General features: G+C 34.7%; 1 protein-coding gene across 7 annotated transcripts in view; it reads right to left on the reverse strand.

Moving 5' to 3' along the window:
* WDR17 (WD repeat domain 17) overlaps nucleotides 1–25,103 on the reverse strand; it is a 53,858-nt gene continuing 28,755 nt past the window's right edge. For 5 of the 7 annotated variants that reach the window (XM_063156167.1, XM_063156166.1, XM_063156164.1 and 2 more), the window contains 21 exons: nucleotides 23,397–23,479; nucleotides 22,514–22,600; nucleotides 21,610–21,774; nucleotides 20,532–20,734; nucleotides 20,246–20,395; nucleotides 20,008–20,138; nucleotides 18,018–18,143; nucleotides 15,818–15,973; nucleotides 15,478–15,542; nucleotides 14,964–15,096; nucleotides 13,665–13,756; nucleotides 12,439–12,538; nucleotides 11,200–11,339; nucleotides 8,739–8,759; nucleotides 7,667–7,778; nucleotides 6,820–6,961; nucleotides 6,629–6,731; nucleotides 5,687–5,788; nucleotides 4,547–4,642; nucleotides 4,196–4,379; nucleotides 1–2,485 (listed from right to left, as the gene is read on the reverse strand). In XM_063156167.1, coding sequence (XP_063012237.1) covers nucleotides 2,366–2,485; nucleotides 4,196–4,379; nucleotides 4,547–4,642; nucleotides 5,687–5,788; nucleotides 6,629–6,731; nucleotides 6,820–6,961; nucleotides 7,667–7,778; nucleotides 8,739–8,759; nucleotides 11,200–11,339; nucleotides 12,439–12,538; nucleotides 13,665–13,756; nucleotides 14,964–15,096; nucleotides 15,478–15,542; nucleotides 15,818–15,973; nucleotides 18,018–18,143; nucleotides 20,008–20,138; nucleotides 20,246–20,395; nucleotides 20,532–20,734; nucleotides 21,610–21,774; nucleotides 22,514–22,600; nucleotides 23,397–23,479 — 2,511 coding nt within the window. In that variant the 3' untranslated portion in view covers nucleotides 1–2,365. The remainder of the gene's footprint in view (nucleotides 2,486–4,195; nucleotides 4,380–4,546; nucleotides 4,643–5,686; nucleotides 5,789–6,628; nucleotides 6,732–6,819; nucleotides 6,962–7,666; nucleotides 7,779–8,738; nucleotides 8,760–11,199; nucleotides 11,340–12,438; nucleotides 12,539–13,664; nucleotides 13,757–14,963; nucleotides 15,097–15,477; nucleotides 15,543–15,817; nucleotides 15,974–18,017; nucleotides 18,144–20,007; nucleotides 20,139–20,245; nucleotides 20,396–20,531; nucleotides 20,735–21,609; nucleotides 21,775–22,513; nucleotides 22,601–23,396; nucleotides 23,480–25,103) is intronic. The other 2 variants (XM_063156170.1, XM_063156165.1) reach the window with 2 other exon arrangements.

Genomic DNA, 25,103 nt, shown 5'->3' on the forward strand with positions numbered 1-25,103 from the left:
TTTTGAAGACAAAGTATTCTTTAATATTAAGGGGGAGATATCTGTATTTGATTTGCTATACTAGACAATGAAGCTACACATTAGCAAACAATCTGAAATTATTTTTGAAACTGATGAAGCAGTTGACAGTTGCAACCACAGCTGTAACAGCAGACACAAATACAACCTTTTCTGCATATTTCCCTCGCTCACCACTGTACAAACAACTTCAAGGAAAATACAACCTCGTGTTATTCACAAAGACTGATACCTGATGGATCCCCAATATAAAAAATGCCCTTTGACTTAATTTTTGTATTTTAGCAAGGAATGAATTCGTAACCCTCACTCTGTAATTTAGAGGGAGTAGATTTGCCCAAGATTCCATGTTAAGTCATAATTTATGTGCAACACATTGATGCAGTTATTCTACATATTCAATATATTTCAACTGTGAAATATTAATAAAAATTTTTATGATACAACAAAAGATTTTAAATATAGTAGAATGGCAGTTGAGTTAATACTTCAGATCCCAATCCTCATGGGGCTTCATGATCAGTTCTTTTTTTTGCTCTCCACCTCTGTATCAAGAACTTTTACATACAAGGTTGTAAGATTTATGTGCTAAACGACAGATATTCTTTCATTTGACAGAAGCAAGATCAGATACTGACTGATGGAAAATTCTTTCAAAAACTATGAATTTTAACTTCTGAAACTGAATTCTTCTTCTGCAAGTACCATGGAGTAAACAAAGGAAAAATATTTTCAGAGAATACTTGCAGGAAGTAAAAGATTTGTTTCCAGCACCCATGTAAAAAATGGGGGTTTTAGGGTACAAAACAGCTGTGTTCCCCACCCAATATATTCTTACACCAGAAACCCTGTAATAATACTCTAGAACATTGACAGAGGATTTTAAAGAGGGAGGGCAAAAATCCAACCCAGGATTTTCTTTTATTTCTAATCTCCATTCCAACATTCCAGCATGGTGGCATTGTTATTTCTATAGTTAAATAAGGGCAAGGCTTGCCTCTAAATTGAAGCTTTTTTGATAGGATCTACTAAATAGAGACCCAATACTATTTCCAGTTTTAGAACAGTTGCTTTAGAAATAATTCTGCCATTTTTTGATTGTAACCTCTTTATATTTAATGTAACTATCAGGAATTTAAATAAATTTCAAAATTTATTTTAAAGTAGCAGCAAAAAAACCCAGATGAAATAGATTTCTGCTTATGTACTAAGCTAACAAATGCTTAGCTTATTAAGCTAACAAAAAGTATTGCAACCAAGGCATCTTTTCTAAAAGTGAGCAATTCTGCTTATAAGAATGATTAATAAGAATAATGAGTATAATATTTGCCTTATAATAAATTCCATACTATACACAGCTTTTAATATTTTTAGTATTCTATTGCCATGACTGCTTTTCCATTTGAGTGCAGATGTAGTAAATAAAAATATAAATGCACAAGTACTTACTTCTGGTCTGTCATATTATATGCATGTTTTTAACTAATACAAAATGTAAAGAGAAAACAAGCTTATTAAATGTACATAGCATAGTTAAATAACTTCAATAAATATGCTGCTTTTTCTATACAAAGCCTTTGTTAAAAAAACCAAGAAAATTTATAAAGAGTTTTAGCCTCCGGTGAAAGCATAACGGAAAATGTTGCCAAATATGATCCTATTAGAAAATACAATTTTGTAATCTAGATAATCTAAATAAATAAATAAAAAATAGATAATCTAAAGAAAACATAGATAATCTACACAAAACATAAGTGACCTTCTATTTGTACTGCTATTAAAGCACAATAAGAAGTGGATGAAAAAAACACCTACTCTTGAAATTTTACTTTTGCTATAGAACCCTGTGTGTAAAAATTAGTTCAAATTAAAAAGGGGGACAGTGTGAAACAGCCAAAATATTCCAGTCATTCTAAAAAAAGTTTGAAGTTGCTGTGAATAAAGTAATTATTTCTATGATTATATATTTGGAAGGGTGTTTATGGGTTTCACAGTTTATTATCAATATTTTGGTAATATGTAGATAGTTACTTACTTTACAAAGCATCTATTCACACAAAGTTGACAAAAATAATTGTCTGATGACAATATTCTTACAAAAAAATGACATGGCTATATATGAAATTAGGACTTTTTCTTTGGATTATCAAATAACTTTTCTTTGGATTCTCAACAAACATTTGTATAGAAATCCTTTTGTTCTCATGTTAAAATTTTCAAAGTTCAAGTAATTGACCTGCAGGAGGAATCAACTACCACCTCTCTGTCCTTTGACAATCAAGGTTAAATCAGCATTAACTCCCAGAGTGTTATTTTAAGCACTATAAAGTACAGAGGAAACACCTCATCAAAATGGGTTAAGTCGTATTCCTGTTCCCAATGGTGAAAAAGGATTCACTTTGGCCCACATCAAAGCATCATTCAGTGAAATAGTAGATTTTCCATCTTCGAGGAAGAACACAGGACCCTGTGAAGCAAAAATGTTTGGGAAGGAAGAGAAAATGAAATTATATACAGATTGTGTAAAGGCCACAACAAAAAGCATATTTTATCTCAGAAGAACATAAATGCCTTGTTTAGACCTATCCACTATGTTAATACAGGTATTTTTCCCCACTCACTTAGAACTCTGATAGCAGCGACACGTTATGAATTGAGGGCACTTATGTTCCCAAATCTGTCAAGCCAACCTTTCACAATATTGAAATTTTTAGTTTGATGTGTTTTATTGTTATTTTATATATGCTTGTCAATTATTCCAGAGTTAAATTTAGCTTGAATTAGAAACTGAGGTAACAAGCATTTTTCTTCAGAATACTGTCCCTATTTCATCATGGATATGATTATTATTTCTGGATATGATTATTATTTCTGCTGATCCTTGCTTTTCCTATCCACAAAAATCCTCTTGATATAATGTCTCCGTGAATTGTTTGAAAAGAGAGTCTATATGCAGTCTACAGAATAATTTGAATTATTCACTATGAAAAGGACAAAGTACTCATTCATGTGATGGAAAAAGAGCTATTTGCTAATTTATTGATTTGACAAAATGTGCTCTGAAAGCTGCATTTCAATTTCAGTGCTTTCTTAAAGAATTATGCTCTCCAAACTTGCTACATAGAACTTGTAAACCCACACAAGTAGGCTGCCCTGCTTTAGTATTAACTGATTTTGATTGTTGAGCCGATCTGCATGCCCAAAGACACCACTCCTAATGTATGCTAATCCAGAAATACGGATCCTGTCCATGAGAAGCTGGGGACACCATATTTGCTATTCTTGTTGAATGGACTCTAACATTGGCAGCTTTACATGTCTGTTAGAAAATGTTGAGAGTACAGCCACGGACAGAGACTACTCATCTATTCTGGAAGTGTTGAGAGCAAGTTATTTTAGATTGATGGTGAGTAGTTGAGAATTTTTTTACCTCAAAAATCCCACTAGCATTTTGTAAACTCTAATTTTCATCAGAAAACTATCCATCCCTCTTAGTCTTTAAACCACCCTGTTACTCTTTGGGCTGACATCTTACACGGGACAAAGGAAACAGATTCAGTATCACCTAGGAAAGTAAATTCATACTGAGGCATTTTCTGGAGTCAGGAGTAGTGTTTTCAAAATCTTTCAATTTTCTCTTTATTAAAATAACAAGATATGCTAAATAGGTTTTATAAGGACTAATGTGTATTAATCATAAAACTCAATGTGAGTGATGAATAAATATATTTGAATATTTAGTCTTCTAATGTCTGGATTTAATTAGTCATGAATTCCAAGTTTTATAGTATGCATTTCCACAGAGATAAAAACCAAAACGAGAAAAATATTAGTATGTGGTTGAAGACAAATAATCTCCTGGCTTTTATTCTAGCTGTGGTGAGGGATTAGCCAAAAGATACATGCACTTTAGATACAACGTTTGGCAAAGGAAATCTTTCATGTGTAAATTAAAAGGTTTTGGATTTTTGAAATGACAATTATTTGACTGGAGAATTCTTTATAAAGTCTTCCTTATATAGCAGATGTCACTTCCTGTCAATTTAAGTCTGCTTCTGTGATAATAGGGTAAACCTTTTTCCAGCCAAATGGTGGGAGAGACCTTTGATTTATGGCAACCTCACAAGTAGTCATTGCTATCAGCAAGAAAGAGCACTTCAGCTCTCTGAAAGCGTACCTGGATCTTTAGCCCTGTCAAACAGGAGGTGTGAACATCTGAATGACTGGGAAGGTTTGATCCAGTGACACAGTCTGGCCCAACCATTCCTTTCAGAGGCTCCCCCTGAATTCGTGAGACAAGTACTGAGTACAGAGCTCTCTGTGATTCAGAGGGCGGGGTGCATGGCAACTCATCCGTGGGCCTAGGAACATAAAAGAAATTTGGTTTTCAACTTGGCTTCCTAATTAGTGTGAGAGGTTAAGATCTGCAAAGCAGTTACATTCAGACTGTACAAAGGGAATATATTTACAGCTAAACAGTTAAATACTACTAGTCTCACTCATGGTAATTTTATACTTTTCCACCTACTTGTTTGATTGGGTGCAAGCTCTCCATGCATCTAATTCCTCAGAAAGCTGTTCAATTTTCAAAGGTACAGAAACTTCCCGTCTTTTTAAAAGCTGACTGAAAAGGAATGCAAGTTAATTAAAGTCCTAATTAATCCTAATAATGACAATTTTCTTAGAAACAAGACATGATAGACAGTAGTAAAATAAAACTATTTCCGATTGGATATGGAATAACTATGGAAATAAATTGATCCTTCACAATATACACTATATTAAGCTTCAGTAATACTCATACAAGTTATAGAAGTATAGCTTTATATTTAAATTTTATTTTAATTATCCCTATTTACACTTTATTTCATTTGCTGTATTTTTTTAACTTGAGGCCACTCTATATTTCAAGGCTATATGTGGTTTCATTTCTTAATATTGTCAACTTTACTAAAATTAAGGATCCATTTTGCCTGCATGTACCATATATGATAAAAATGCAATTAGAGAAACATGGTTCAACACATACATTGGGACAGCCTTGTTTCACTTGCACAAAGCAGTTTCAAAGCCCTTGCAGTGGGTGCATTTTTTTATTTATCAAAATATAATATAGGTGGCAGTTACTACCTGACCTAACTCTGTCATCTTTCATTTGTTTTAGGATCCCTTAAAAATGTCCTGCTTAAGCATATAAATTGTCCACCTTAAGCAGGTAAGTGTCCAGTTTAAGATGGGCCAGAACTAAAAACCAGTGAGTCTTGAAGATATTGGGCAATCCAAGAACAAAGCTTTGAGCCGTGTTGTTTTGTGGTTCTTTACATAATAAATAATTGAAAGCTTTACAGCCATAAGTAAAAGTATCACAAACTGAGTCTCAAAGACTGCTTTTTACTAGTCTAATAATATCCATATCAGAATAGCCCTTCTAAAAAGCTTGTATTTGATCTTGTTATTTCTTTAGGTTCAGAAAAGAAAAAACCAAACCAACAATAAACAAATGCTCCTTTTCCTTTTCTCCAATCCTCTCACCAAGTTTCAGACATGAGGATAGCTAAGAGGAAAGACATGTTTATTTTTTTGGGATGTGATGTGAAGAAGTGGGATGTATGGCATATGTCATAATAAGGACTGAGATTGCCCAGAGTTAATGAAAACACAGTGTTACCTTGTATACTCATATAGTGCAGGTACAATGCTGTTGTACTCTCTTCTGATAGCAAGTAAAGCACCAATGTAACCACACAAAATCAGTAACTCATTCCGAAACCTATAAATGAACAAGTATCAATCATGCAAAACAACAAGCATTTGGAAAAACATTGAATAAACTCATATTCCATCCACCTTTTGTGGAGAATATATGTTCACTGATTATGCTTACTTTCTGTGTCATGGACTTGTTTAAACAGACTGCATCTGCTTCATATTGATTTCCATCATTAAATTTTAAATGACATTTATGAGACAATTTTAAGCACAATTAAATAGAGTTACACAAACAACATCACTCAGACCTTTTAATGTGATAGAATGTAAATGTAAATAAATGTAAATAAAACTGCCCCAAATATTAGTGTAGATTTCAGGTTCACCAAGTTTCCCCAACTTTTTCTCCTTTTTGTTCTTCACACATATACTCGTGTAGGCACCTAGGCCTAGCTGCAACCATCCATCATAAAGGTGAACCAGTGCTATCCATCTATTTTAGAGTTAATTCTGAGTTAATTCTGACAGCTCAACGTTCCTTAATGCTTTGACATAAAAGCCCACATGATTTGTGATACCACTTCAGCAAACTGAAACCAGAGCTGATCAAGGTGAAGCTCCTCACATAAGACCAATATTGATTCACAGATTGTAAATGCTCCACAGAGAAAGCAGCAATAAAATATCTTTTTTTTTTTTTCTTGCTAAACCTTCATAGTTTGGGAGAGTCCACATTCTGTTCTCCAGACTGGAAAAAAGCATGCTTGCTGGATTTTTTTTTTTGTGTCCCTCCTCTGTTAAACAAAAAAATGATACTAACAGTGTGCACCTATATATATACAATCTGAAAGATTCCTTAAAGGAAAGTCCCACTTTTCTAAGTCAGGGAAAATATACTCACTCACTACACTTAGGCAACATTAACTGCTCAGTCCGTATGTAACTTAAAAGATCAAGATATGGAAAGACTGAATCTAAAGTCCAATCTGAGCCACAGAGTTGTTCTGTTGAAAAATAAAAAGAAAAATATCTCATAAGGAAAGTTATACAGACAACTTTTGCTTTAAAATTGTTCTTCATCCAACTACGTACCTTTCACATACTGAATGCCAACAGGGAGAGCCTTTTCAGGTTCTGTGCTTAACAGATAGAACTTCATTGTTTCAAATACATCCCCATCCGCCTGAATTGTCTCTGCCACTCGCATACATTCTTCCACATCAGGAAGATTACACTGGAAAACAAACATTTTGCCAGAAAATTACTGAAATGTTCAAACACTTTTCTAAGATGCAGAGAAATACTGATGTTTGCACACAACAAGAAAAAATTCTCTCTGAAGGAGTCATTGAAAGACATACCTGCATATATCGCGCATTAAGAAAGTCATCTACATCAAAGCAGCAATGGAAAAGGCTCTGTAACTTTAATTTAAGCAGTACCAGTTTTCATTGCTAATGTTTTTGTGAAGCTTTTACTACTGTTTAATAAATATGCAGTCTGAGTCACACCCTAAGAGAGAGCAACCAAAGCAGACCCTTCTGCTGCTGAAGAGGAAAGGGGACATTTATGGACATAACAGGCGTAAAATATAAAACAATTCAGACTACAGAAAGTTGATCTGTCGAAACATGATTAGGCTGCACATCTAGTAGGTTATAAATTGTACTGACAGGTAATTCTGAAGATCATAAGCTACTTCAGAAAGTAACGTGTCAGGGAAAGAGTGCACTAAAGGATAGAAATTAAGAACTAAATTTATTGTACAATACTGAAGATAAAGTCAACAAAGATTAATAGAGGAGAAAAGACTATGTTACATATAAGATGTGAAAGTCAAATTCATCCTGTGGTTTTATATGGCCTTATGTTTTTTGAAATTAGTAAATGAATCAATACAAAACCTTATTAGATTCAGGTAAATTCTTTTACATTGTACCTTTTCATGCAGGTCATTTATTTCTGCTGTGCATCCAGGATAAAAAGCACATAGTTTCACTAACTGCAGTTTATTATCAGGAATCATCATAAGAAGATCAACTGCTAAATCCCTGCACAAACAAAAGATGACATATAGTTACTCTTGATGGTTTTTAATAGAGGGAAGCTATTTTCCCTTTACATTGCTAATAAAAGAAGAGATTGCTGAAAAAATACTATTTCCAGACAAGTGCAGAAGCAACCTCAGTATCTAAGAATATTTTTGTTCAATAAATGAGGCTTAATTATTCATCTTACTGGGAAGGTCATTCATTAATGTTTTGTTGCTTTAGTTGGTTGAATTAAATAGTTGCACAATTCTTAAGCCTCAGAACCATCTCAAAGTGAAATGGAAGAATTTGTGAGCAGGGATGGGAAAGGAGAATAGGAACACTCCAATGTGAGATAAGAAAAGATGATAATGTGGTTCCGTGTCATGAAGCCATCCTCAAAACTCCAGGCTTCTAAAGCTTCATGACATCAACACAGGACATCTCTCAGTCATCCAGAATGGCCTGGTGCTCATGCGACACAGAAATAGAGAGATTATACGGGAAAAAATGTGATACCTAATTTTATCCTTCTCAAAGGAATACTGTTTGAGCAAACTGACATTTCTTATGTTTTCCTAAACTTTTTACCATTTGTTACCCTATCCTTCACACAACAAACAGATGAAGGGAATGTATAATATTAGGAAATTATTTGGAAATTGTTCTGTTTAAGTTTTAAGAACTGCTTATTCTCTGACTCTTCTATTCAAGCAGACATCATTTCTCCTGTGAACCTCAAGATTGACTTGCCCCTTTGTAAGGTAAAAAATGCTGCTGAGCACCTCTGGATTTTCAGAATGTGGTCCTTAGCTTAAAAATGTTCAAGTAAGCTATTATCCAATATTTGCAACTGCTTTCTATCTCATTTTCAAGTGTTAATAGCAATTAAAAATTAGGACACTTAGAGAAATTTGAAAAGCTTGTGACTTTATTAAGGGAAAAAAATAAGCTTAAACTTTCTCCAAAAAAGTAAAATACCTGTATCCAAGTGATGGGAAGCTAAAAGGAAGACATTGAAACAGTATTGAAAAAAATTTTGCAATAATTTACAGAGAAAATATCTGATAGAAAATAATTAAACTACAACAGCAAATCTATGGGTCAGAGCAACTGACTTCAACAGCAACAACAAAAAAAAAATAGCTTTCTATTTTATGCCTTTTGACAACATAAAGAAACTCATGCCAAAAGGTCTTTAGAAAATCTGTCATAGTATTACTGTGCAACAGCTACTTTTCCAAGTTACAGAAGCATTCTTCCAGAATCTAGGATATTTCACAAGTTCTTAAGCTATATTCAGGATCACTTACTTATATGTACTAATCTTCATAAGCAATTTAAACATTTTTTAAGTTATTAGAAATTTTCTTGTCAAAAAACTGAAATCAAATATTCATTTGAAAAAAAGTACTTCAAAGAAGATAATGGCCTGCAAGTCGTGCTACCTGGAATGATTTTTAAGAACCCAGAGATTCTAAGAAACTGGAATGATTTTTAAGAATTAAACTGAAAATACTGTTGGTATAAAGATCAAAACAAGGTGGCTAAGTTTGCATATGCAGAATTCAGTATCTCAGGTAAAATATGACTAGCTTTTTGAATAGTAGAAAGTTGCTTTTGACAATATTTAGGTGTTAAATACAAACAAAAATGTGTCCTTAAACATTCACTCATTTTCTCAAGGCTTTAGATTTGGGAAAGTGCATGAATGTTCAGGGGGGGGGTTTGGTTTTTTTTTTTTTTTTTTTGCTTGATTTTATATTTTAGAGCATTTCTAAAAACAACCAACCAAAACCCAAGAAACATTCCACCATTCAGTAACTGATTTCTTTATTAATTCATCAGGATCCTTCTGGTATTCCTTTTGCTGTCTACAATAAAGTGCTTCACTACAGTGAAATGTTTCCAACTGATATATCCCTAAGCATAACTACCAGTAAATTTAAGAAGGGAGCCCTTCAAATACCAGAGACCCTTGAATTCCACCTTCCCTATACATGATCTTATGAGTGCAGTTAACTAAAGGGATTATGCTGTGTGAAAATCCCTTTATTACAAAACAAAGAGATTCATGAATCTCTGATCTTTTCCTACAGAATATAAAAAATATGCTGCAAGGGCTGAAAATCAGAATCCAGGATTGCAAAGTGTTCAGCACAGTGTGTGAAACCCATTGAAAAGTCCAGATATATACTTGGGCAATATGCAGTACATCACTTTAAAATTTTATCATGTACAGACTTTATCACCATGTAGACTTCAGTGTACACATGCTATAAGCTTACAGCACCTTTATGGACATAAACATAGATGCCATACCATTATAAGCAGTAATTACAGCCCTGAGATGAGAACAAGCTTTTGTTATGGAACTGGAAAAAATATGCACTGTTTCTTTAACTCCAGTACTTCCTATTGGAGGCTACATAAAAATCACCCTTAACAATCAAAGAGCTTCAGAAACCTTAAAAGCTGCAGATGGAGTTGCCAAAACAACCCTATTAAGACTGGTGCAATGCAGACATGCTAAACCACTGCAAAATGAAAGCAGCAAGTCACCAGTTTCTTATTTTATCTTTTTCTACAATGCTTCATTGTCTGATGAAAGCTAAATATTCTAATGTTCTAATCTTCTCTCTAATGTAGAGGAGTTCCACTATGTTTCTCTCAGACTACCTCTAAATACATTAGCAAACATTAACTGTAGAAGAAAAACTGATCTTAAACAGTTTAAGTACATACTTTTTGTGAAATGTTAATTGCAAACCAGTTATACAGCTGCCAAATACACCTTAGAAAGGTTTTATGCTTTATCACTGTTAGACAGAAAAACAAGAAGCTGATTTTTTCAAAGTAAAACCTCTACAATGAGGAAAAGAAAATTTGCCACAGAAGGCTTCCCCTATATGCAAGAGAGAAGTTACTCCTGCAGAACTAAATAGCAATCTTGTTTCATCCTTAAATCACTGCATGAGTCCTGTGTTCCTAATACCAATAGAAGATAACTCCTCAGACTAATAGTTTTATATTTTTCAATCAAGTACTTAAAAATCACTTCACATATCCTACTTGAGCTGTTCCTTTTGACTTTTTAACTCAGTTCCAGCCTTACTTTTTTTGAAGCAGTTCTTTTTACTTAGTAAAAACTAGGACTTCATAAGCTACCTATTGCCCAAGTATCTAGGGTGTTTTTTTCAGTGGGTTTCATACTTTGGCAATGACTCCTTTCTCATTTACAATGCATACAGAATATATTTTGAGAATATTTGCATGCCCTGTACTTCAAAGGTCTAATACAGCAATCCTTATTCAAGCAGCAATTTTTATTCTCCCTTCCCATTGTGGTTTGATCTCTACAAAAGTTTCACAACGACACAACTTGATTGCTTTGTCAGGCAGAAAATTTTAAAAAATCTTGTTTGGATTAAGAAATTCTTACCATGTTATTACTGCCATACATTTTCTTGCTAGTAATTCTAGGGCATAATGTGTTGCTGGTGCTGCACTTTCTCCCAACACAGTACCCACACTGACTGCCAGCTCCAGTTCATTTCCACGAATCAGGTTTGCCATTGCAAGCTTGCTCAATGAAAAAATTATATCATTAAAGGACAGAAGCAGTTTTGGCCATTCATCATGCTGAGCATACGACATTCACCTATGACACTTTTTACAGACAGACAAAATATGCAATAGTTAAACCCAATTTTATATATTTTGGGTCTCTCGAATGAGTAAATAATTGTGCACCATTTGTTAATGTGCTTTTAAACAACCAAATAGATTTCCTTTAGCAGTATCTTCCTTTATTCAGCTGAAGAGATCACATAAATACAATACCTAAAATGCATGCTAGGAATTCGATCTAAACTTAAGGACACTAGCATTCAGAGATGATATTTCCCCCTCTCTTTCAATGAAAGGAGACTCAAAACCCCCAGAAAACAGGAAGGATTGCTCTTACTCTCTCTGAGCACAGTTACTGATAGGCATAGCAGAATGTCAAACCCTATGAGACTACACAATAACTTCAAATATGTCTGTTTAGAAATATAACAATTTACTGATTCTCAATTTCTCTTTGGGAAGAAATTATATTTTTTGGGGGGGATAGAAGAGGAAAAACATGTTAAGCTAACAACAACAAAATCCAGCTAAAATGAGGAAAAGAAACCATTTGTAAAACTACAAGCAAATAAAAAACATAATAAAATGTTTCCTACATGTCAGTTCTATTTTTTGTACTGAGGCGTGGGGTTTTCTTTTCCTATTTACTTCTTCATTTAGACTGCAAATTCTTCAAGGTGGATGATTGCATCTTCTTTAGCACAATAACTTCTAGTTTTGAATGGGTATTTTGGGTCACCATAAACAGTAACACTTAGATGTATATATCCAGGGTAGTTAAGTATCTTACCTTGTCTAATATAACAGGATATTGTAAATAAAATTCAGCAGCAACATGCTACCTTCTGTGCATGAGAGAGACCTTGAATTTAACAGAATCAAGGGAGTTCTGCTACTAACTTTAATACTATAACTATCTAACTTTGCATAAGTATAGAAAAATCAAATGCCAAATACCATTTTAGAATATGATACATACATTTTAAAACGTGTAGAGATGTAAAAAGGAAGTAAATATTGGCTTTTTCATTGTTAAAGAAAAAAAAATTACCTCTATATTTTCAACAGCCAAATGACAACACGCTGCAAGCACTGCACGACCATCCTGGAAATACCAATCTGCCAGTTCTTTACTGACCTTCTGCAGGAGACTGCAAGAACAAAAAAGAAATTCTACAAGGTCACTTTAAGGTTGGAGTGCCTTGGGTCTTAATTTATGTAATTCACCACATTTGCTTCTGTACCCTAAAAGTTGCTATATTTGGTTCACAGATAATGACACTACTAGCTTGAAAAATGCAATCTGTTTGAGGTTCATCCACTGCTTATGTTGGTTCATACTAAGGTGGGTCAGTTTCCCAAAGTTTATATCAGTAGGAAATGTCTCTTCAGATTGACAGAAGGAAAATCAAATACCTGGATATCCAATCTGTACCTGTAAACTCTGCACTAGTACTTCTCTAATTGCTCAAAAACTGCTTATGTAAATGAAGTAACTACACAGCCTCCAAACTGTTTTTCTCTAACTACAACTATAACTTGATAATGTAATTCAGGTTTTTGAGTGCTGTTCTAGACAATGCAAGGTGCATATTTGGTTTTTTTTATGGACATGGACAATGAGAATCATGAAATTGCTCGTGTTGGAAGGAACCTTAAAGATCATTCTGTTCCAAGCCCCCTGCGATGGGCAGGGATGTCTTCCCCTAGACTGGGTTACTCAGGGCCTCATCCAACCTGATCTTGAACACATCCAGAGATGGGGCAGCCACAGCTTCTCTGGGCAACCGGTTGCAGTGCCTCAGAGTAAAGAATTTTTTCCTAATATCTAATCTAAACCTACTCTCTCAGTTTGTTTTTTATTTTACATTATCAGAACCTTCACTTATGACAAAGAGCAAAGCTTCAGGAGGAGATTGTGTGTAATAACAAGGGATCACAGATACTTGTTAATGCTAAATCTTACTCACCAGAAGTTCTCAGTTAATATGCTATATATTTTAGTGCACAGGAATGCAACTTACATACTGAGCAAGAGAAAAGGACATTTATAATTATAATGCACACATATGAAAAATCCATTTTGTGCCAGGAGGCACAATAGGGAAATAAGTGTAGCATCAGGTAGTTAGTAACTACACTAAGTACTACAAGATGCAATATTTTGTTGAACTCTACATTGCTGATGCCAAATTAAACCACTCTGCTTTATCACCCTTAATGACTTTACACTCTGCAGTAAAATGAGTTTTATAGTTATAAACTAGAACAACTTACTCATTATAATCATCTGTATTGTTTCCAGCAGAATTTGAAGTTCCACTTGTTGTGGAGAGCGTCAACATCTGTATATTTCCTTCACAAGCTGCCTGGAAGTGAATAAAATGCAGATTAATTAATGCAGAATTCAAACTGAAGATGAAATGAAAATTTTCAATAACAATAAAAATAATCTAAGATATATAAATATCATTCTAAAGCCCAGTTATAAAAAAGAAAATATTTTAATGTATAAACTAATTAACATATTCACAGCTAAATCTTAGTCTAGTTTTATCTAGCCATAAGGAATTCTGAAGGAAGAGACTTCTTCCTTCCTATGCATTGGTGCAGGATTCTTCAGCATTTGGATATAATGGATGGTGAAGGCTACAACCTTGATTTTTACACCCCAAGTAGCAAGCAGCTCTGAGGGAAGGATGAAGTCCAGAGATACTGCTCAGCAGGTATACCAGCAAATCTGGAAAGATTTGGCATATAGTGGCTTAAGGTGAACTTTACTTTGTATCTTACAAAAATTTATTTCTAACATTAAATACATAGAGATCAGTGTGGGTTAAAATGAAATCAGTTGACAAAGTGGTGGTTGGTAAAGGGATGGACTCAGTGATCTCAGAGATCTTTTCCAACCTAATTGATTCTGTGAATTTTTTGAAATTCTTTCACATGCTTGAAGATGTAGCTGGGATAACAGCATTAAACCTCAAGGCTCAGTTACAAAGGAAGGTAAATCCTGGCATTTTGTTACTCATTATTATCTTATTAAACCTTTCAGACAGACTATTCTATGAATTGTAGTAGCTCTGCAATACCTCTCTTCCAAGAAAAATTAAGATCTTTCTGGAGCTTTAACTTGCTTTAAAGTTCAAACACTATAGTTTGAACTATAGTTCAAAACAATCTAAGCATGTGTCAAAGTTACATTCTGTACATTATTTAGCTAAAACCTACAGATGATTTCTCAGTAGAAATTAATGAGAAAGCAAATCCTACATGAATTTGATGTTAAGGACAATACCAGCTGTTGAAAATCAGCTTCCATTTAAATTGAAATTGAACACATTGGTTTACATTATGGTCGTTTGTTTCAGTTTAGAAGAATCAGACTTTAAATCTGTAAATGTGAGGTACCTCCTTCTTGTGATTTCTGTATAAAAACTGGTCAATACCATATGGAAGTAAAGACCAGGGCATCATTATTCAGCTATTTTGCCTTTTAAATGTGCATGTCACATTCTGACTTAAAAGCTAAGAGCTAAATACATCTCCCACACTGGTATATATGTATAGTAATACCTGTGCAACAAGCAGAGCCTCTTTAAGCTGACCTCTTGAAGTAAAGAATGAAACCAGTTTCTTCACATCTCCAATAGCTATACAGTATGGGATGACATCATCATTTTCTTCCTGAATTAACTGATCAGCTCTCCTAATTAAACAAATGAATAAATAAACAAGAAGGAACCATATATGAGCAATCACCAAAGTCAACTACATGGTGTAGGTGTTAGATGAAGACAAAAAAAGTTCACTGAAACCCATCTGCCTTTCCAGACTTACAAAGTGTGAATACTGCACTTAAAGAGTTTGTAAAGTTGCAATTTATTTTCAATTCTTTGATTTTTGTACACAAAGTTATTGTTGAAATGCTCCACAGTTCTATCCCAAAGCTTACTGAACAAAAAGTAACATCACTAGAATGCTGTAACAAAAGACAAGTGTATCTGGTAATAGTATCCATCCTTCCTACTTGTCTGTGTCCTTTTATGAACTGAAGCTACAATCTGCCATCCTATTTTAGTTAACTTACCTTTGCATTAACTTCCTCCAATATTTCATTGATACACCAGGTGCAACTGAGAGAGCTTTGTCCCACTAGAAGAAAGCAATAATACATTTAATGTGGTAATTTCCATTTGAGAAGCAGCCATATTTTAAACTAGTGTAACTTTTCTTCCATTAAAAATATATTTGTCAAAGTGAAATAAGGAATGAGTTATGCTTTAGACTGCATATGTTAAAAATAAGTGGAACAAGATTATTGTTTTGGGGACTTGTGAACCATTCATTGCTTCCCCATCTTTGCTAGGGTAGCTGGTTTTCAGAAACTTCAATAAGTTTTATTCTTCAATAGTGTTCTGATATTTTACCTCTCCAAGTTCTACCATTAGCTCACAATATCGCTGAATTTGTCCTAATCTTAAATGTATTTCTGCAGCTTCTTTGAGTCTTTCCTCTTTGCTGGGTGCACCAATACCACCTCCAAATTTAGACATCTTTACTGTTGTCAGTTCTTGTGCCTTGGACTGAGGGAAAAAAAAAAAGATTTAGAAGTTTTCTGTGATGAAAAAAAGTTTCCTTAAGAATGAACTATTGGTAAATATTACAGCAGAATATAATGGTTATAATTTAAGAAAAACATTAGCAAAAAGGCTAATTAAAAGAGATTTCAATGAGATTACAGTGAACTATATTTATGTTGTTAAAGTAAATGTGTTAGTGTTTTATTGTGCATATACATTTTCATTTATTATCTTCCTATAATAACTTATTTTTTTATTCTCATATATAATGGTAATTCATCCAGATGTCTCTCATAAAAATCTTGATATTTTGAAACTTAAAAAAAAACTATTTGTGTACATAAAGCATAGAGAGCTGAAAATTGTACGTATTACCATTATAATGATGTCCACACAAAGAAATAAAAAGGCAGTAGGTTTAACTGGTAGACAACAAGTTCTGTGATCTGATCTGTCATGCCCCATTAACCTTATAGCCAAGAAATTATTTATATTCCCAACTTCTGCAATTTTTATATTAGTTGCGAAGACAAGGCTTAATTTCTTCATCTGGCAGAGCCTGAGAAACAAGCTGCAACAGAATTATATGTACAGGAAAAAAACAAAACAAAACAAAGGGAGATTCCCATTTCAAGAATTCTCAGTTGAATTCTATCTTCAATGCACAATGATGGCATTGGGCTATTCATGACTTTGCAGAACTGTATATGGAAGATGGAGAATGAATTTTGAACATTCTTCCTCAAACTAAACTGCCACAAAGACCAATGGCAGCTCCCAAGAATCTGGCTTTTTTAAAAAAACATACTACCTTTTTTTTTATCTCAGCACCTCTATATTTTTTATTATTTTCATGCTAAAGTCATCAATGCATCCTCTCTGTTTACTAAGACCAGAAAAACCAGAGCTGCTATACATCCTTACTTCATCCTGAAATGTATAGGTGCTGCAGTGCCATTATTTAGTTTCCTAAGGAAAAGAGAATATTAGCAGTCCTTAATAAGCAGGCAGCATTACCCTACCCCATACTTTCTCTTAAAGATTTCAAACACCGATTTTGAGTCAGCAAGAAGGGGAAAAAATGTTTTTAAATAATGTGAACACTTACTTCAGGTCCACAGAATGACCAGCAATTACTGTAGTTACTCTAGGTCACTGGAGTTATAAATGCATGAAATAATTTTGCAGGGGTAAACAGACTGCTGGCACTGCACAAGTCAAGATTTAATGTCTTCTCAGGCCAACTGGCTGAGAAAATTGGTTTTTTGGACACATGGACACACAAACAGAGCTTCATAGGATTTGCAGAGCAGCTGCTATTATTACAGTTAACAACACTACTAAACTTAATCACTTGAGAGTCTCAAGGAACACGGGACACTAAAAAAGCCTGTGATCTTACAGCAAACAACTGGTGATACCTGGCAAGTATTAGCCCTGAGGATGGCAAGCGCATTTCCTCATCCATATCAGCAGATCATCTTTCCTCTATTTACAATCCAGTCATTGGAGTATGGGATTCTTTAGTACTCATCCAAGTCACTCTTAAGCTGTGTATCTGTATTAAGGACAGTTTCTTGCCATTCCTTCTTACAGAGAGCTACAGAACACATTTCTGATGACCCTCCCCCATTTTCAGACATGAATTCCCCTGTCTTTACATCTGAACATAGCTACACACTTCATGTTTATACAAATAAGGAATTTGACTTTACTGAACATAAAAGTACAGTGTATATAATAGGCAAGACAAATCACTTCATAGCTGAAACTGTAGTGACGATTGTTTGCAATTGATTTTGTTTTGAAATTGCTTTTCTAGTTAATAACTGTAACCTAGCATTTTAACACTGAGTATGCATGAAGTCACACAGACTCAGCTAGATGCTATTGTAACAGACAAGTATTGCAGTGAAGAACCAGTATTGCACAAATATCTTTGGATATGAAGTTGTGACCCTTTGTAAAGCACTGAGTGTTATTTTTAAATAGTGAAACACTACATGGACTAACAACCATTTTCACATACTGTTTGTGCTTCACTTACCAGTCTAAATCTAATGAGGTGTTTCATATGCATAATTCCTTTGCAGTAGTTTTGTGGAAGCAAACTGTCATCCTGTCCCTTTATTACAGCAACCAAATCCCACAAATTTTTGCTGCCTCCTGGAGGCTAAAATTGTTAGGGAAGAAGAATTTTATTACAGTTATGCTCAAGAGAGAAACTTGAACTTATAAAGATATTGGAAAACATTTGTCAGTCAACTCCAAGAAATACAATTTCAGACAATTCCAATATTAGAACCTTTATTATGAAAACATGAGCTAGTTCAAGAGACAAGTCCTTCAGTCTTCTTGAAGGCTGTAAAGATACAGTGAGATCCATGAACCTATTTGGTTATGTGTGGACATAGCTGAGGGCTCACCATTAGTTTTCCCTTTTGCTGTCAAATAAATGCAAGCTATCTTGTGTCCACTGCTGGCACAAACCAAGAGTCAGCTGCTGCCATGCAGGAGCTGACCCAGGACTTCCTTACTACTTTCTGTAAAGCAAAGGCATGGGCCAGGTAGAAAAGAATTTCAAGGCTTGACTGTCACAACCTGGTTTACTGTCCTAATATTAAATCTTAAAATAGACACGTATAGTATAACGGTATATGCACAAAATATTGTTTTAAAATAAATTTTAAGCATTTCTATTGGTCTAGCCTTTGAATCAATCCTTCTCTAGAAACAGGACACAATCCTTCTCTAGAAACAGGACAACAGTTTAACACTGAATGAAGTCTGGAAGAGAGTGAGTATTCAAAAGCTTAAAAAAGTCATTAAACCTTTGACCTAAAGAAGCTTTTCTAAGAATAACAGGATCACAAGTTTAGAAGTCAAATTATTTCTGAGCTGGTAAAAAGTATAAAATCCTACTAGGGAAACCTCACCCATCCAACCTCCCTGCCCGCTTCCCCCCTTGCCCCCTCCCCCCCAAAAAAAAATAATAAAAGAGTCTACTCTCTCTTTTTTCTCTCCCCTAAAACTCTTATCAGATTCCTCATAGTTTAGCACAATACCTCCTTTTCTGGAGTCAAAACCACTGCCCATACCTGATCAAAAAAGCTTTTGTTCTTGGAAAATTCTAGTATTCTTAAAACAGTTTTACTGTCAAATCAACAAGGGAAATCAAAATTTATAACTTATATAAAACTAAGAATTCCATAAATATATTTTTAACAAAAGAGAAAATGTCCCATTTTGAAATTGAGAAAGATTGTTTCATCATTTATCCGTTATCCACTTCAATTTAGGTAGAACTCAAACCAAATACTTTGGATGAACTAGGTCTTTTTAGAACAGTGTTATGATTTAAATTACAACAGTATTGGACACAAGTTTCAGTAGTAGTAGAACCTGTAGTTCCAAGTAATTTTGTCTTTGCTGTACCTCAAGTACAGCTTCTATTCAGGTAAGAACTCAAAGGAACCCATATTTTTTAACTCATTTGCACTGAGAAGCTGCAGCAATTTATAAAAAATATTACTATGCAATGAAGAAAAGGCAGTAGATGGATACTGAGGCAGAGGTCATCTGAATCTTTAGTTCCTAAAACATAAAAAGCAGTTTGGGCACAGACACAGGGCAGTTAAAAACTTGTCAGTAATGAAGGTGTTCTTTTAATAAAAACTCTAATGCAGCTTGATTAAGCACATAATTTCATTTTCTTCAATAGCAAATTGCTGTCAAATTAACCTTTCCTATAGAAAATTATATTATTTCACTAATTTAACTTTGCAAAAACCTGATTTGTTTTTTGCAAAGCTAAATTAGTGAAATTTGTTTTTCACAACTGACAAACAATGAAATCATGGACACTTTTATATGCTGACCTGGTTAGAAATAAACTTATTTCTGTCTATTTTCTAAGCTCCCTTCAAGAAAGAGAGAAAAAAAATGGTAGAGAAAAAAGAAATCTCAATGTTAGATTCTGACTTCAGAAAAGAAAGTCATGTGCATTAACAACATCCCTAATTTGGCAGAATACTTACTGAAAAAAATTCTGAAAACCACCTTAGTTTTTTTCCTTGAAGACTTCCTGACAATTTTTCCAATTCTTGTTTAATATCCCTGGAAACTTTACCACACAGCAAAGGAGGAGCTCCAGACTCCACGGCACGATCTAACACACACAAAGATTTATATATGAAATTAAAATACAAAACAACCAAAGGAATAGGAATATTAACATAAAGAAAATTAAAACAATGGCTTATGCAATTTTCTTACCTGTATTGCCGATAATATCATCCCAACATCTGTCTGTTATGATATTTATTTGTAGAGGGTTTATAAGAGGTGTCAATGACCAAAGTCTCACAGTGGAATCACGAGAGCAAGATGCCATCGTAAATGGACGACTAGGATGACACGTTAATCCTAGTAGAGGGAATATTTTAAAATGTAGTGAAATAAGCTTATGTAATAACCTGTTTGATTAAATTACTTTATAAATTTCAAACCCTATTAGAATGCATTTCAATACAGAAATAAAACAAAATTTAAAAGATATTACCATACACATCTGCACCATGATCATAAACAGTGTCCAAACATGTTCCATCTCTTGTGTCCCAGACTCGAATTGTATAGTCCCAACTGCCAGATATTAGCAGGTAAGGAATTTCAGGATTCCACATCAGTCCCCGTACTGGAGCTGTATGTCCACTAAGAACATTTATACAAGCATCTTGTGTATAATCCCATATCCGAACGGTACTGAAACAGGATAAAAGAGAACAATTTACATCAGATCACCTATTGAAATATAATTATCTCTCTACTAAAGCAATATTTTAAACTTCAAATTTATCAGAATATTTATTTGCATCACAACAGGGCTCAAAGAGTTGTAGTGAAAGGGGCTACATCTGGCTGGCAACTGGTCAGCAGCAATGCTCATCATGGCTCGATTCTAGGGCCGGTCCTCTTCAATGTATTTTATTGTCAAGAAATTTACTATCAGGTTGTCTTTTGTCATGAATCATTGCACTATGAACTAACAGATTTTGCTTCAAACATAAACCTTTAATGAATGATAATGGGAAAGCAATAGAAGCCAACACTCCAAACTTTACAAAAATATCTTGTATATTCTGCAGGGAAGTGGCTTAGAATCATAGAAAAATGCTTCCTTCTGCTTACCAGGGACTGATGTGCCCTCCCTCAAAAGCAATGGCATCAAACAAAAAACCAGAAAGATACAATACTCATTAAAATTCTCTGCAGATTCTACTCAAGTGCACTTTTGAAAAATATCAAATAAGGGCAGGTCTTGCACCTGTTTCTTCAGATGTAATGTAAGCATGTGGCATCCTCCTTGTGCCATTCCTCCCACTAACAGTATCAAGCACTGAGCCTACTTTTGGGAAAGCATATGGAAACTTGCACTACTGCAGCAGTTGTGACTATTTTAGATAATGATCCTGCAGTCCAAATACTGCATAAAGCTAAGAGCAGAGCTAAAACCTGTATCTGAACAAGACAGAGATTTAGATTATTAAGTATTGACAACACCATTACAAGCAAAGATGTAAGTTTCTCCAATAGTCCTGCTTGAGTTTTAAGTTTTCTAACCATTCAGAAATACTCACCCATCATCAGAGCCACTGCAGAGGATTCCTTCTCTGAGAGGAGACCACCGTACATGAAACACCTTTGCAGTATGCCCAGTAAAAACTTTCAATGGTTGATCAGAGCTGGTTGCCAAGTAGTAAACACGAACATTTTTATCCTCACAACCAGTAGCTATCATATCTCTGCAAAATAAAAACAGCAAAATCCTTGGTCACAGACATGATAAATGCTTCTTTAAATTTAAACAAAATAGATGTGCAATTTGCAATTATTTTTTTTAAATAGCAATTTTTTGCTTCTCCTTCATCTCTTCAAGATGTAACTATTGATAATCTGAGTAAAAAAACTAAATCAGAATAAACCTGATAAAGATCCTTTAGTTGCAATGGGGAATATATTTCCACTCGCCTCTGACTATGCACCCAATACACATCTATGATTAAATCAAATTACTAGATTTTTTTTTTTTTTGCAAAAAGTTCTCATTCATTATTAGGAATTTTCTACAAAATTTACATGCAATCACAAAAGTCTAGAGGTGTAGATTGGTGTCCTTGAAATGACTGCTACATTTTCACCTTAGCAGTCCTTTCAAGGACACCAATCTACACCTCTAGACCTCTCTTTCCTGGTATTGAATGTCTTCCCCCCCCTTCTCCCCCATTATATATTCAGCTAGATAATTTTTTTTCTCATCAATATGAAATGATCCTCCTTTGAAAGTTAAGAAAGTTCATGGTAGTCAATGAAATATACTACTGGGAAGGGAGAGCTGCAATAGGCATAACCTACTTTGGAATAGATATTTTCAGTGTTTAACTATCACAGTGAATATCACATTCTACATAAATTTGTGTTACTTTACTGGTAATCAATTTAAATAGTAAATGTTGTCAATTCTTTGGGTTAATTTTTACTTACTTATTGTTTTGACTCCAATCACAGCCAAACACTGCAGCTGGATGTTTGTACTTGTGAAGAACATTGCCATCAATGGTTCGAATAATACTGAAAACAATTACAATGTGATATTATAAGGAAAAATACATTCTGGGTAGGCTATCAAAAATTAGGTTTTATTCTGTGCAAATAAACCAAGAGCAAAAATGTGTACACAAAGAATTGGAGAAACAGTCACAAACAATATCAGCCCCTCAATCACAACATTTAACTGGATGTTGATTCTACAACATCTAACTTCAGTTATCTATGTTTCTTCAGAGGGGCTTTAAAGATTCACTGTGGTACATATTTCTTGAAAGGATCTCATAGCCCAGAATCAAAGCTGTAGTCATGGCTTTAAGGTAAAAATAGATCTTTATGAATTAAAAAGAAAGTTAATTATTTTCTAAAATTTCTGCCCATTATGTTCAAGCTGAAATGACACAGGTAGCAAGGGGGTATTATACTCCTGTGATAGTGCACTTGTGGTTATTTAATTCTAAAATAATACTTTTTAGTCCTTGAAACAACAAACTAGATAACATTTCAAAATTAAGACAAGTAAAGTTGGATATCTTTTGAAAAGTGTCCTCTACAGATAAGAAACCTAGAAGGATATTCTTGTCCAAATAAAAATCACTATTTAATTTCACTATCAGTGTGTCTTAGACACTATTCCTATTGAAAAAATTTCCTTTATTTTTTTTTAAATCATGAAAAATGTACCCTAACAAGTACAGAAGAGTAATAGAATTTAAGTTTTGTCCAGTAAGAAAAGTTTTTAAATTAATTGAGAGTATTGTCAAAATTTATGGACTTGAGAAGTGCATTTAGCCATTTGTTTTCTTCCAATAACACTCACCAAAATCCATCACTGCTGCAGGTTGCTATTCTTTTGGAATCTTTATGACTCCAGGCAATGCAGAAGATTCCATTCTTTCCATGCTTCAAAAAATGCAAAATACCTATCAATAAGAAATAATTCACCCCTTTTTCTCTCATCTACTGACTCATCTTTTTTACTTTATTCTCCTATGGTCTTCAGTCCTTTTCTCCCAGTATAGTACCCTGTACAAAACCACATGATAATGAGCACCCAATATAAGCTGGATGTTTGAGAATCCAAGTCCAAAACATTGGGACTATGGAGATATGTAGTAAAACCATTATAGCCTCCAGGATCTAAGAGACAATACCGGGTCAAGATGAAGAATGAGCAATCTGTAACTATATAAACCTGAAAGTTAAACAAGCAACATTGTGGACAATCAAGAGAGGCCTTTGGGCCTTGAGGCAACAACTTGAGGGACGTGAAGCACAAGTTGTGTTCTCTTCTGTCCTACCAGTTGCAGGGAATGATGTGGCAAGAAACAGGGAGATCATGCAGATGAACAACTGGACTTGATGCCGGTGTTACCAGCATGGTTTTGGGGGTTTTGATCATAGGTCAGTTTATACAATACCAAGCCTGGTGGCAACAAATGGGGTTCAGCTGTCTCCAAAGACAAAAAGGATCTTAGTTCAGGAGTTCACAGGGCTCACTGCAAGAGCTTTAAACTAGTTTGGAAAGAGACCAAGGTCAGGCTTGCCAGAGAGAATGTGTAGGGAAGGAGAGAACCATAGAAACCACTCTAGTAGCATTAGGAGGCTTAAGAGACAGTACCTGGAGCAAGCACAAGCAGCCAAAGAAGTAATCATTAGACAGAACTACAGGGAATCCCTTTGCACCTCCACTGGGATATGGACAGAATCAAATACTTCTGTTAGATGCCTGTACCCCAACAGATGCAGTATGGGGAACAAAGTGGATGAACTAGATATCTGTGTGCAGTCACAAGCCTTTGACTGCACTGTGATTACAGAGACACAGTGGGATACCTTGCATGACTGGAATGTTGCCACAAAAGGCTACATAATGTTTAGGAAAGACAGGCCAGAAAGTCACATTGGTGGAATTTTCCCCTGTGTCAGGCAACACTTAGGATGTATCAAGCTCTGTCTTGGACTGGATAATGGGCAAGTCGAGAGCTTATGGTTTGGATAAAAGACACTGTTGTGGGTGTTTGCTATAGGCTGCTTGATAGGTAAAAAGAAGTGGATGAAGCCATCTACAGCCAGCTAGAAGCAGCCCCAAAGTCACAGTCACTAGTCATTGTGGGGTACTTTAACTACCCTCACATCTGCTGGAGAAGCAGCACAGTGAAGTACAGAGTCCAAGAGGTTCCTGGAAAGTGTTAATGACAACTTCCTGTCATAGGTAGTGTAAGATCCCACAAGGAATCTTGTCCTGCTTGAATCTCATACTAACAAACAGGGAAAGCCTTGTGAGAGATATAAAGGTTGGGGGAAACCTTGGCTGTAATGACTATTGAGACTGTGGAGTTCAGTATCAAGCAAGGTGGAAGCAGGGCAGTAAGTAAGACAGTCATGGACTTGAGCAGAGCTACCTTTAGTCTCTTCAGGGATTTTCTTTGAACAGTTCCATGGAAACACACCTTGCAGGGAAAAAGGTCCAAGAGAACCAGTTGATATTCAAGGATCGTTTCCTCCAGGCTCAAAACAATGCACC

This window comes from Melospiza melodia, chromosome 5, assembly GCF_035770615.1.
Source record: "Melospiza melodia melodia isolate bMelMel2 chromosome 5, bMelMel2.pri, whole genome shotgun sequence".
In the NCBI taxonomy this organism is placed as follows: Eukaryota; Metazoa; Chordata; class Aves; order Passeriformes; family Passerellidae; genus Melospiza; species Melospiza melodia.